At 46.1% G+C, this 13,776-nt stretch overlaps 1 protein-coding gene across 2 annotated transcripts in view; it reads right to left on the bottom strand.

Annotated features, from left to right (window-relative positions):
- IGFBP3 (insulin like growth factor binding protein 3) overlaps nucleotides 1-12,827 on the bottom strand; it is a 33,223-nt gene extending 20,396 nt beyond the window's left edge. Inside the window, exons 1-2 of one of the 2 annotated variants that reach the window (XM_080976025.1) lie at nucleotides 12,218-12,827; nucleotides 3,458-3,678 (exon numbers count right to left, since the gene is read on the bottom strand). In XM_080976025.1, the coding sequence (XP_080832151.1) occupies nucleotides 3,458-3,678; nucleotides 12,218-12,620 (624 nt within the window). In that variant the 5' untranslated portion in view covers nucleotides 12,621-12,827. The remainder of the gene's footprint in view (nucleotides 1-3,457; nucleotides 3,679-12,217) is intronic. The other variant, XM_080976024.1, reaches the window with a different exon arrangement.
- Between the last annotated feature and the right edge of the window lie 949 nt (nucleotides 12,828-13,776).

Raw genomic sequence — 13,776 nt, 5'->3', positions numbered from 1 at the left:
TGCAGGTGGAGGAGCGGAGATGCGAATCCAGTTCACCAGATTACGAGTCCACTGCTCTTAACCACTACACCACACTGGCTCTCAAGGACTGGAAGACGAGCAAAGAGGCTCTCAGATTTGCTCTAGGCACCACGTTGTGGGCAAAGGAGACCACTGGCTTTGAAAGAAATCACTGCTCCCTCCCCCTTTATTGTAGCCATGTTTGAATAAAAAAGAATGGCAGGCACAAACCCTCTGCCTCTCTCCCAAGCCCTGTATCTTGCCACTCCTGAAGCAGTTGGGGAAAGGTAACAAAGGAGGCAAAACTGCAAGAGACTCCTGGATTTTCACACTTTCTCCACCCTGCAGCACAAGCCAAGCCCTGGTCTCTTATGGAAGCCTCTGAACATGCTGCAAGGAGTGGTGGGAGTGGTGGCAAGGAGAGCCACATTGATATTTGCAACCCGCAGATAGCTCTAACCTCCAGAGCAGCTTTAGGAGATTATGAGACAGAATCCCTTTTTAAGCTAAGGTGAGCAGGCAGGGCTTGGGCTATGACTATCAATTAAACAGCTATACTGGGAGACCAAAGAGAACATCTCCCAAGGAATCCAATGCTTCTGGCTATATTCCAAAAAATTACAGCAAGCCTGCAACTTACACGGGGTCAGTGACAGAACTTGGGGTCTCAACCCCAAGGAGATGGGGCCCCCCATCTCCTACCCGAGTCAGCACGCTTGCCAGAACTCCAAGCACATCTGAGGCTATTTAGCAGCATATTTAGGGTCCTTCTGACCAGGACACCCCCTCAACTATGTGGGACCTGCAACAGCCTAGTTGTCTCATGCCACGGAGAAGATAATATCAAATGCCTGAGTTTTGTAGGAAGTGTTCCCAATGGGACCGTTTCCCAGGAATGGGGAACTCATGGCTCTCCAGAGGCTGCCCGACTCCAACTGCCATCAGCCCCAGGCAACACAGCAAAAGGTCGACTATCACAAAGCCATAGGCCAACAACATCAGGAGGATCCCAGGTTCTACACCCTGACTTACAGCATCATCCTAGTTCCTGCCCTGCTAGGATGAGGTCAGAAAGGGCCCCTATTCACAAAAGATCCATTGTGGAGCAATAAGATTGCTAAAAAGTTGTGACATACTTCGTTAGTACATTTTGTAGCACAGTGCAGTAAACTTTCAATGAAGATTTTCTCATTAATGCTCAGGAGAAGTAGTGAAATGATGGCAAAGCAGTTGCCAGCAGAAAGCGCATTGAGAGGTTCGTGCTCCAGCAGATCTCACTTGGGCTTTCACTTGGCAGCTTAACGGATCAATCAACTGATCAATCAACTCTTTTAACATTTCTCACAAATTAGCCTCCAAGAGGCAATTGGCCCAACTTTGAATGTTTTTAAAATTCTTTACATCATCTATTCCTTACAAATAAAGAATTCAGGGGCATTGACTGTAGGTCACATTACAAGCTGTTTACAGGTAACTTGTTTCTGAGGTAAAATGCATGAAAAAATTATTTTTAAATGGTCAAAATTAGTTGCTTTATTAATTAAATATTCCAATTTCTCAATTAATCTGAATTTAACCACATAGTAAGGCACAGGAGTTTCTAAATCTTCAAGCCCTTTTCCTTCTGGTCACATAGCTGGACTGCAGAGCTGTACAGCAGACAGCAGGAGCTGTTACTGGGAAGCAGCCATCACAAATGAGATCTTGCTTTTGTAATCACCACTTTCCTCTTTTCTCACCCACTGTCTGGATGGACTATATCCTACTGGCCAAGTTTTTGAAATCCTGGCTGTCATCTCTCAATGAAACCAGGTCTGTTCATTGACATACTGTCAACAATATTTCTGCTGCTTCCACTATTGCTGTTTCCCTTTTTATTTTAAAGAAAAATGCTCAGAAGATGGCCTTTGTGCCGTTTGCACTCAGAATAGATTGCAAAATTAAATCAGCATCTCTAAATATGAGTTATTGCAATGTCAGAACTTGAAGTTCCCCAGTTTCAGAATTGGTCAGAAGGGGATAGCATGGAAATAAAGTCAACCTGTCTATTACCCTGTGAACACAAACCTTTGTGTTTCCTTCCTCCTTGTGGAAGAGAAGCAGCGCTCTCCGAAAAGCCAGGCACCCTTGGGCTCCCACTGGAACATTTCTACATTTTGTGACAAATGAACCAGGCAAGGCCACTTTTCACTTTCATCAGACTCTCTACATTTTCCATTTATGTAGGTTTTTGGAGTGGTCCCTCTCTATTTTTTTTTCCTTTTCAACAGCACAAAGTTGTGTCTGGATCAGCCATGAGTGTTTTGATGCACAGCCAAGAAAAACACAGCAACATTTTGTGTGCTGTTGGCATGGGGATCTGCCGCTTGCCTGCCAAGAGCAGTACATGAACCAGAGTATTCTCTGCTCCCGTTTCCTCCAGTCCGGCAGGTCTGCAGACTTTGTTCATATCCTACACATAAGGAACAAGAAACAGTGACCACTTCATCCTCCATGTGTGGGTTTTTTTCACCCAGAGGCATTTTCAGCATGGCAGAGCAATCACTAGCAAAGCTAGACCCTGCTTTGTGTGCAGAAGAAAACTTCTGATAGCCAGCCAAAAGTTGATACTGAGTCCTGCATTCACAGCACTTGCTATGACTGGCTGCTTGGGATTATAGGCTCGCAGACATAGACAGAAAAGCAAGGAATTTTTATTTATTAGCCAATCTGTTGTGTATGTAAGGGGAACAGGACATTGCCACCATAAAATCTTGTCCAGCCAGGCAGCTTAAGTATGGAGTGGTGTGGAGAATCCTCTTTGAAATGTCACTTGTCTTCCTCAAACTTTTCCTTCCTTCAGGATGACTCAGATGTTTCGGCTAATCACAAACCTCATTTACCTTAATGTTTTGTGTTAGGAATGAGACAAGCCATGATTTACACCAGCTTTGCTTACTGGGCAGAGATATCCTCCGCCAGCCGTGGCTTCCCAACAGAACCCTCAGCTGCTGATGAGAGAGATGGAGGAAGATCCTCAGCATCACATGACTAACAACCTCCAGGAATATTTGTTGTGGGATATTTAGAACTCCCTTGGGAAACCAACCAATGAAATTCACTTTTCTGCTCTCAAAATCCCTCTGATATTTCTCTCAAACAAGAAGCTTCCACATCTGCCTCAAAATTTCATTCGAGGCAAAACCTGATGTCACCTCTGGTTCGGAGCTGTATGCAATGATCAAAAGAGGCACAGGGACTCTAAGCTGCCTGTGAAGTGACTGCTGGTTGACAGATTAAATGTGATTGCAATGGTTCTGTATAATTCAGAAATCTTGCAGCTGTCAGGATCAGTTCTAGTAATTCTGGCAACAACACAAGCTCAGACAACTAACAATATCTAGAGTCTGCATCCATTTAAAGTGATATTTACGGAACACATGTATGTTGCTTTTTCTGTTAAATAAAAATTACTTACATATTCAGTCTCCTGCTTGGACTCAGAAGAGAAATTCAGTGTGTCTGTGCTTTGTGAATCGTATTTGTAGCGTTGGGTATTTTTGGCGTGCTCTTTCCTAATGACATCTATTTTGGTGTGGTGAGCATGTGACTTGGGTTCCAACAGTCTCTGTGTGTTGGAGACAGACTGATTCTCTGTGCTGCTGATGTTCTGGTCTTCTTCCGAATTGCTGGCATTCCCTTTAAACAAAAACAAATGTTCAAAAGTTAGCCCATCGTTTATTAATTGTAGCGGAAGAACTTCCACATGATAATGTCTCTGAAGGTTATTATCACGGTACATTAGGATGGTGCACGGAGCATTCAGGATAGCAAAAATAAGAAACTGCAACCTACTTTTTTACAATGGGGGAGACAAAACAGGGGAGGGCAAACAATAGGAAAAAGGGGGTGAAAGTGAACGGACGAAGCTGCGCTTATGGAGGCTTTCATAAACATAAAAAGGTTTCAGCTACTCAGGCCACAATGCTTAAAAACCAGGCACTTATCCAGGAGGGCTCCACTGAAGTCAGTGGAGCTATTTTGGAGTAAGTGGTTTGAAGACAGCAGCCTCAATATCATAGAGACGGCAGAATCTATTTCCTGAACAGAAAGAGTTCAGTATTTTCATGACTGAAGGAACCTAGTGACTTTGCAACCAATCATGCCAATGTTATTATTGGGCTGCAGGAGTTGTGTGTCTTTCATTTATATTTAGATGTTTGAAACCTGTCCTATAAGCTCTAAATTGATTTGTTTTCACAGTCATAATTTTTAAACCACTAACATCTAGCAAATCACCTTGCCTGAATTTGAAGCATTTCCACTTCTTACCAGGAGAGGGCGTATTTTGTCATGACTTGATCATTTCTTAAGTCTGGACCCCAATGAGAAGTTTGTCAGCAACTTACGCCCCTGCAAGGCATGCAAATATCTATACAGGTAATTTGTCAAATTTGCATGCCTTGCAGGCATATATTCATGGTGCATAAAATGCACTGTGAGAGTGCTTATATTTATGATTAACATGAAAAACAATGTGTTTTCCTCTGAATGAGGAGGAAACTAATAACGAAAGGTGACCCACCATCTATGACAAATGGGTTGTGTCAGGGAACTGACATCGGAGCTAGAGGCGGAGGGAAGGCTCCCAAATGATGCTGGAGAAGGGCCCAGCAGGGAGAGAGGCAGCTCCGCAGATGGGGAAGCAAATCAGCGCAACACCAAGGATAAAGGGGGGCTGATGGGGGAATCGGCGAGAGGGCTCCAGGACTCTTCACTGGACACCAGCGGGGAGAGCACGGGTCCTCCTCTACCCACGCCCTCCCTGCGCAGAAGACTTCCGCGCAGAGAGAGTAGGAGGAGACTGGGTGTCAAACAACTTTTATGTTGGAAGACATTTAAGAAACGCCTACTGACGGATTCTGCTAGCGACTGAGGCAGCCACGAAGTGAAGGGCTGCCCAGACTGAAAGGTTTAGCAAGGCAACAAAGCCAGGAGAGGCGGCAACATACGCACGAGCAACCCATACTCATTACAGGTTGATATTTATTTAAATGGATATTCTGACCAATTGCTTATACAGCTGCTGTCATTGGGCTTTATTCCATGTTCTAAATTATTTCATATTTAATTCTCTTTAAATAAATCTAGAATCTACAGTGGTACCTTGGGTTAAGAACTTAATTCGTTCCGGAGGTCCGTTCTTAACCTGAAACTGTTCTTAACCTGAGGTACCACTTTAACTAATAGGGCCTCCTGCTGCTGCCGCACGATTTCTGTTCTCATCCTGAAACAAAGTTCTTAACATGAGGTACTATTTCTGGGTTAGTGGAGTCTGTAACCTGAAGCGTCTGTAACCTGGAGCATCTGTAACCCGAGGTACCACTGTATTTGAAAGCTGTGAACATTGTTCTGCTATGATCCTTAGACATTATGCTGATTTGGCTTTTGCTAAGCATTACAAAGAATTGCTTTCAAATATGGGACAGACACAATGCTTCCAGGTCTGCACAATATTTCGTCTTTGTGTGACTGCAGCGGGTTGCATTTGGTCTTGGATGTTTTTAAAGGGAGCATCTCTCAAGCTTGCTTCAGGCTTCCATTTCAGCTGTCACCTGTGGCAATTACACTGAGAATGCACAACTATTAAATGAAGAGCAGAGAACTGCCTGGCTTTAGAATTGACCACAGCAAATGTGTACTGACATCTTTATTCAAAATGACACAAGGCAAGAAGTTCTGCAGTGGAGCTGAAGGCCTGAGCAGCAGAAAATGTGGCCGGTTGGCAAAAGGGGGGCCAAGGCATCACCTTCTGGCAGGTGGTTTTGGCACAGCTACTACTGACACTCGGCACACACAAAACATAAACGTTTAAGAAACCGGATTTGAGGAAACAGAGTATTCTGTTTTCTATGGGTTTTATTCAAAGCCTCAGCAATGTTTAAACTTCACACTGGGGTTTGTTAATTTGGGTATTTTGCACAATTCAATTTAAAACATACACACAGAAAGTATGTTAATAAAGTCTGCACAAATTTTCTGTTGAAAAACCTTATTTTTGTTTTTAGATTTTTTTTCAAGCATTCCATGTTACTTTATCATTTCCCATCTGCATATATATATATATATATATATATATATATCTTTAGAAAATAGTTTGCATATCTATTACCGGATCATGACTAACTTATTTATGTGATCTGGCAATGAACTATTCATAAAAATAGCAACCTGATTTCCCCTCCCCCTTTGAACTTTGAGCATAGTTAGAAATAATTATGTCCCACTGCCCAGGCATATATAGGCCTTTCCAAAGTTTGGAAGAGACTGAATGAGAAAAGACCCTGTTATTTTACACAACGGTTGCCAAGTTAGCTTCATCTCCTTTTATAGTTGCCTCAAAATCACTCTGGAAAGGAAAAATGGGGTTGTCTAAGCAACGTAGCCTTTTATTTGGGGGTGGGGTGGAGATGTTTCGCCCTGTCTTTGGAATCTCTGAATGCCAGAAGGCTCTGGCCAAGGCAATGGAAGAGGGCAATTGTGCCACCTACATCATTTCCAAAATATGAATACGTCACACAGCAAGCAGGTCTGTGAATAATAATAATAATAATAATAATAATTTATTTTTTGTACCCCGCCCATCTGGCTGGGTTTCCCCAGCCACTCTGGGAGGCTTCCAACAAAGATTAAAAATACATTAAAAGGTCACTTCCCTAAACAGGGCTGCCTTCAGATGACTATCTTGCTTTGCTAAACATCCACCCATGAAACCCCCAGTTGTGATGGAGGAATGCTTCCCCTTCGACAGGCACAACACTGGTCTGTAGTTTTTTGCTGAGCATGTTACCATACAATCCTAGAACTGCAGAGCTGGAAGGGACCCCCTGCAATGCTGGACTCTCAACTGAAGCCCCCACGGCAGATGGCCCTCAGAAGAGGAGAGCCCCCCCCCCCCGGAGGGAGCCAGGCTTTCCTTTTTGGACTCCTGGCTCCCTTGAGATGGAAGCTCCGCTAGGGACTTGCCGAGGGGCTGAGCTGATTGGTTTGCCCAGGTTCTCCCATAGCAAATCCCCCAAAAATATATCCATATATTTATACAATGATTTATTTGCTTTTTGGAGTTTGGACGGATGGTTTTGCTGTTTTGGAGTTAGTTAAATAGATCTGATGGTTCTTAGAGCTTGTGTTTTGTTTTGTTTATACTCTGTACTCTGCTTCAGGGGGTTTATGCTGTGAAGCCATCTCTAAATTTGTTTAATTTTTATGCTTCCTCTCTCCCCACTCGTCTCTAGAAAAGGAGGATGCAGCTTTCTTGTCCTAGTGCAGCCGTTTCAAACTTCCTGCTTTCAGGGAATGGTCTGTCAAAGACCCCCAGCAGCAGGGATGGGCTGTCCTGTGGGGCCACCTGAGGTGAAATAATAACGTGCAGCCCCACTTCTGCCACTGGTGGAATGCACCACCATGTGCCAAATTAGGAGAGGGGGCAGTGTCCTGCCAGGCTGTGCCACTTACCAGAATGCCAGCCTTGCAGAAAGTCGGTCAGAGGAGGGTGCTCTGGCAGCCAAAGCGGTGGGGTGGGCAGGGGGCCCCCTCTTGCACTTCTGCCACCTGAGGCAAATGCTACCCCCCCACCTCACTAGCCAGCTCTGCCCAGCATATGCCAGCATGTGTCAAAGAGTCTGCAGCACATTCCAAGCTGCGCACAGTTTATGTGGCACAAGGGCAAGTCTTGCGGAGCCACACCGCTGCCCCATGCTACTAGCCAGTGTGACCCAAGACAACAATGGTACATGAGCTCCATTTGGGGAGTCCACATGTCTGTTAAGAACACGTACACTGTGAAATCCACATTGTGATGGAAGACAATAAAAGAAGCCCCCACCACACACTCTTTAAAAAAATAAGCAAACAGCATCTAGCACAATGCATTGCAAACTGAAAACAGTATTAAAGTGATCCACCCAGACCCTCTATGCTTTTCAAGTGCTCTGGGGGGTGGGGGAGTTTAGGAACCCCAGACCTAGAAGATAATGCATACTCTCTTAAGCTGAACATTGCAGTGGGAAATTGGCACCGTGAGAGACCTGCCTGTCATTATGGATCCTTTACAGGGAGGAAGCTCTGAGAAGCTTCCAAGGAACCCCAGGGGTTCTGGAACAGTGAGGGTCCTATTTACTTTAGGCAAATCTCAGCTTGATTGCTGATTTTTTAATTTAAAAAAATGGTTCAGTGCTGCATTTTTCTTTCATTTCAGTAAGTATTTTCATTTCTTAGTATTTTATTACAAAGATATCTCATAGCAGTTCAAAAAGATAAAACCATTTTTTTAAAAGTCATACATATTGCAGCACACATAGGCCAGAACAACTCAGCGACAGGGGTTCAGGAAAGTCCAAGCAAACAGGTAAGTTTTCGCTAAGTATCAGAAACCACCCCCCTTTGCTTAGTGCTTCCTGAATAAAGGGGGGGGGATTCCATTCCTGAGAGTCAGTCTGCTTCTGCAGGGACCACCATGGCAGCCCCCAATAAGCCCCATTGAGAAGGAAGGCTGCACATCACATCAGCTGCACTTATTGAGCTGAATCTTTCCACTCGCTTCTGGCCACTGAAACTGCAATCCCACATATATGAAGTCCCATGTCTGTAGCACTGCACTGTGAGAGTCCTCTATGCCCCACTGCAGAGAGACGGGGTCTTGCTTTTATTCACCGTTAGGGAAATCAAAGGGGAAAGAATCAGGGCAAGTAGTATCCCTAACGTGGAAAAAGGAGCCAGCCCGGCCTGCTCATTCCCACGGCTGATATATGAGGCCACAAAAGCCACCTTTTCCTCTTCTTAACCGACAAATAGGCTCAGGTTTGATTTGTACATCTGATTAAATAATAGCTGCCTATTATTCTGAGTGGACTCCAAGAAATGAAAGAAACTGATGTAGCGCAATGCTGTTTACAAGCGTGGCATATTTAAAGATTTTCCTCATTCAATTGTCACAAGGTGAGAGTCAGAAATGTGCAATTGTTAATGGGTCATGTTGAATTCCAAAATCCACATTGGAGTGATACCTTCCTCAGGCCCAATCAGAACGCATGGCCTGCTTTAGAGTTCTCCAGAACTCTTCATATCAGGTGAGATGTTCAAAAGGACGAGCAAGGGGGATGGAAGTAGAGTACAAAAACTGGGCTGATACTTGTAAGCCATGAGGTTTGCTTGTAAGTTCAGTTCCAGGGTAGATATTGCAAGCTAAACAAATCCGTGGCAGGTGCTAGAGGCATCAGGTTACACACCTAGATCCTGGGATAAAGAAGCAATTTCTACTCATCATCTGTGAGAAATTAAAGTCTGGTAGTAATCCAAATCTTAAATAACAACAACAATAATTTATGGTATTATTTATACTCTGCCCATCTGGCTGGGTTTCCCCAGCCCCTCTGAGCAGCTTACAACAAAATTTTAAAAGCACAACAAAACGTCAAACATTAAAAAAATCCCTAAACAGGGCTGCCTTCAGATGTCTTCTAAAAGTCAAATAGACACAGGTTCCTGGGAGTTGAAGTAAAGAGAAGCATGACAGTCTTTATTTATTTCTTTATTTATTAAATAAACGAATTTGCATGTCATCCTTGCACAGGGGCCATGCTAATCTTCTCTGTATCGTTCCAATTTTAGTATATGTGCTGCCAAAGCGAGCACATGACAGTCTTTATTTGAGGAAAGGCAGGAATGAACGTTGGGTGGCATACCAAGTTTTAAAAAGTCAATCGAAACAACTGATTGGAAGATATATAACCCTCAAAGTGCAACGCCCATCTCTGGATGGTGAAAAATTATCTTTCTCGGTTGTAGATTCTGCCTTGAATGGGTTGTTTTGGATAAGAAGCAGCCACTGATTCTTTATCCCAGAATCCTAGATATGTAATCTCTGCTGCACTTGGGAATGCTGTCATCTCAACCTTGGAACTGAGGATACAAGATGACCTCTTGGCTGTTAACACCCACTCTAATTTTTGTTTATTTTTGTTAATTTTTCCTGACCCCATCCCTTGCTTTGTGTAACATCTCACCTGATGAAGGGCTCTAAAGCTTGCCACACTTTCATGATATTTTGGCCCAGCTGTGGACTCGGGATTTTTTTTTCTAATGGACTTTTGTTTTTATGGCCCAGTCTGCAATGTGATGCTTAGCCAAACCGTGAACCATGACAATACCACAAATGGGCAGGTATGCACAGTAAAATTAATATATATATATATATATATATATATATATATATATTTTAATGGCCACTTTGCTCCTCCCTGGTCATCCTGCTGTCACCCTACCCAGAGCTAAACCATGTGATGTCCAAACCCAGCCTTGTGGTTTTCCTCTCCCAGACAAACCATATGCAGTAAGCCAAGAATGAGCCTTGGCTAGGTCTTCGGGTTTGAAAGGCCACCTGTGGATGCAACACAAAGGCCTTAACTCCAAGTAGGGCAGCCCCACAGGAGCAAAGCAGCCTTGATTTCTATAGTGAGTGCCCACACATTCCCACTTAGCTATGGTTTGGCCTAAAGTCCTTCCTTGCATGCAAGGCTAAGACACTCTGGGGACTTAGTCAACTCAAGTGTAGACAGAAAAACAGCTTCTTAATTTAGGAAAGGTCAGCCAAAAACGATCTGCTATCAAGCAACAAATCCTCAAATGATCTTCATCATCAGCAAACCAGTCTCTTATAATGCTTTTTTTTTTTAAGCCTATGCAACTTTTCCAATCCTGAATTCCAACCTTGTGTTCTGAGAAAAACTGTGTATGACTTGACCACCTGTGCTCAGTTATAGGCACCACTGTAATTGGAGTCACTGGTTTTCTTCTGCAAGTTTTTCTGGCAATTTACAGCTGTTTTGTTAAAAAACAAAACAACTGTAAATTGAGAATCCTCCTTTTTTGACCCCTTAGGAAGTCACTGGAAGCCCCCAAATTTAGTTTGAAAATGACAATTTACACCATCATTTGTATCATACATTATTACTATAGCAAATCCGAAACCCGCTGAGAGTATGTCTCACTGAAAACAATGGAACTTATTTCTGACAGGAAACACGTAGGACTGAACTGAAGAGTTGCAATTCTAGGCAAACTCACAAGGGCACAAGTCTCTGTTGAGCATTAAGCTGCACTTCCAAGTGAATATGAACAGGGTTGCACAGCACAGTTTTTGCTCCAGGCAGCGCTTCCCTCCTCCCCTCCACTTTCTAGGAAGGCTGCAAATAAGACACTTGACTATGCTTGTTTTAGTCTCCTGAGGTTGATGAGACTGACCATTCATTCGTTCATTTGGGAATTGGGAAGGCTCTTATGCAGTCCATCAGTGTCCCCTCCCTCCATCTTTTGCGTGTGCAAAGAATGGTTTTGAGACATAGATAACTTTTTAAAAAGATAGATATATATATATATATATATATTACTGAACTGAGCCAGAGCTGACACATTTTTGCAACAGAATACAGTCACAATTGTGACCAGAATATAGAGCAATTCAACACCTAAACTTTTTTCTCATTTGGGAGCTAAGTGTTCGCAAAGGAAAAAATGTGTCAAGTGAGAAGGTCAAAGGTCATATTACATCATCATGCCCTTTTCTGTCTTAAAGTCAAGCATTTTGGTCACAGGTGATACATCAGAAACTGAGCTGTTGTGGACACAAGCACAAATCAAACGCCAGGGGGCGATACAGCAAAGCAAACTTCACTTGCTCTCCCAACAGCCGAGCCGAAATTGCGCAGAAAATGGTCCGCACAAAATTCGCCCAGCCAAGCGCCAACTCCGCTCCCAGCGAGCAGTTTCCGCACCCGGAGCGGGGCAGGCCGGACGCCGGGGCATTTCAAAATGCGACTGAAGGAGAGCGGGCTTGATTTATAGTATTTGTATGCCACCCGGTAACATGAAGGTCTCCGGCTGGCTTACAATGAATAAGGAAAGGTCGTTTACAGCCCAAGACCAGACGCGAAGTCCGAAGCGCCAGAAAGAGCGCTGGAAACCAGCAGAATCTGAGAAGGCAGATTTCTAAGGAAATGACCCGCGGCGAGAAGCTGCGCACAGCCCGAACTGACGGCACGAGGAGGGACCGGAGCGGCGCACGGGACCTTCCATTCCTGCGCCGCGGGAAGCTGCCCCGGGGGAAGCGCCCGCCCGTCCCGCCAGCCGCGCTGAGGGCGGGCTGGCGGGCGGCTCCTCCCTCCCTCCTTCGCTCGCTCACCTGGCCCGCGGGTCCCTCGCAGCAGCAAGGCTCGCACTTCGCCGCCGCCGGCTCCGGGCGCGGGCTCCGGGGGGGCGCCGCTGACGTTGGTGCAGAGCCCCTTGCCGTCGAGCAGCGCGTGGAGGGGCTTCTGCTCGCCCCGGCGCGGCCGGCAGCGCAGCCCGGCGCCGCACAGCTCCGTGTAGACGCCGCACGGGCGGCCCTCGGGCAGCGCGCACGTCTGGCAGCAGCCGCAGCCCGGCTCGGGCACCAGCTCGGCGCACGGCGCCGCCGGCGCCTGGCACTGCGCCCGCGCCCGGGAGTCGCACGGCTCGCAGCGCACCACCGGGCCCGGAGGAGCCCCCGACGCCGCCGCCAGAGCCCACAGCGGCGCCCACAGCAGCGCGCACAGGCGGCGCACCATCGCCGTCCCACGGACCGCGGGACCCGGCGCGGCGGGCGGGCGGAGGACGCGGGGAGCGAGGCTCTCCGGCGCCCGGGCCCCGCAAGGCTCCCTCTCGGGCGGCCCACCCGTCAGGCGCGGCCGGAGCTGGACGGAAGGAGCGCCGAGGCAGCGCGAGAGGCAGCCAGGCGCGCCCGGAGAGAGCTCCCTGCCGCCGGACTGCGCGGCTCGTCCATCTGCCGCCCGCCCGCCTCCGGCGCCGCCTATATAGCGCCCTCGCGGGACCCGCCCGCCCGCCCGCCAGCCCGAGGGGCGGGGCTGGGGGCAGCGCGGCGGCCGAGGAAGCGCCCGCTCGCCGGACCCTTTGGGATTGCCCCCGGCTTCCTATTCAGCACCCGCCGTAACTTAATCAAAAATAAGTATACTTTTTTGGGGGGGGGGGAGTTGCTAACCTGTACAGTATTCTTAAATCTAGCAATGTGTGTTGTCTGCCTTATGGAAAGATACCCACCTGCTTGGGCAGAGCTTTCATTAAGGCGTTATTCGCAGTCTTGCCGTCTATATCCATAATGCAGTTGCACCGAAACTATTATTCAGGAAGCAAGTGTATTATCCTATTAATATGCAACAAGACTCCCGTTTCAATCACTTGAATGGCAGTGCCGTTCAAACTGCGGGCAAGCGCCGCGTCTCGTCATCAATTATGCGGGGCGGGGCTTACCTGTGCCCCCCCCCCCCAATATTTTATTTAGGTTGATACCTCTGTATCTCAGAATCCCAAGCAAAATTGAGATCTAATATCATCATATATCATCATCATATAAAAGAACAGGGCAAGGAGGCTTCCGTTTATTGAAGCTTTAAGCGATGGGAAATTATTTGTCTCTGTGTTTTAATCATCTGATGTCTCTCCCTTCCCTTTCTTTGTCTCTCCCTTCATCCTAAAAACACACCAGCAGAGGTCGCTGGGTGCCCAGTATTGAGTTGAGGGATTGAATAAATGAGCAGATTTGCAAAGAAGGGACTGGGTACTGACTCCAAATGGAGAAAGAAAGTTTTCTGTTCTGTTTTAAAACCCTCATAGCCTTTTTGGGGTCTGAAAAGCTTTGGGATGATTATGTAGATTGTGTCCAGGATCCAATGGCAAAATAAAGAGCATTTGAGCCATTGATGTCTG

This window comes from Podarcis pityusensis (assembly GCF_964106645.2).
Source record: "Podarcis pityusensis genome assembly, chromosome: 12".
NCBI classification, from domain to species: Eukaryota; Metazoa; Chordata; class Lepidosauria; order Squamata; family Lacertidae; genus Podarcis; species Podarcis pityusensis.
Note: the sequence above shows the minus strand (reverse complement) of the source record. Positions and strands in the feature narration are given on the sequence as shown.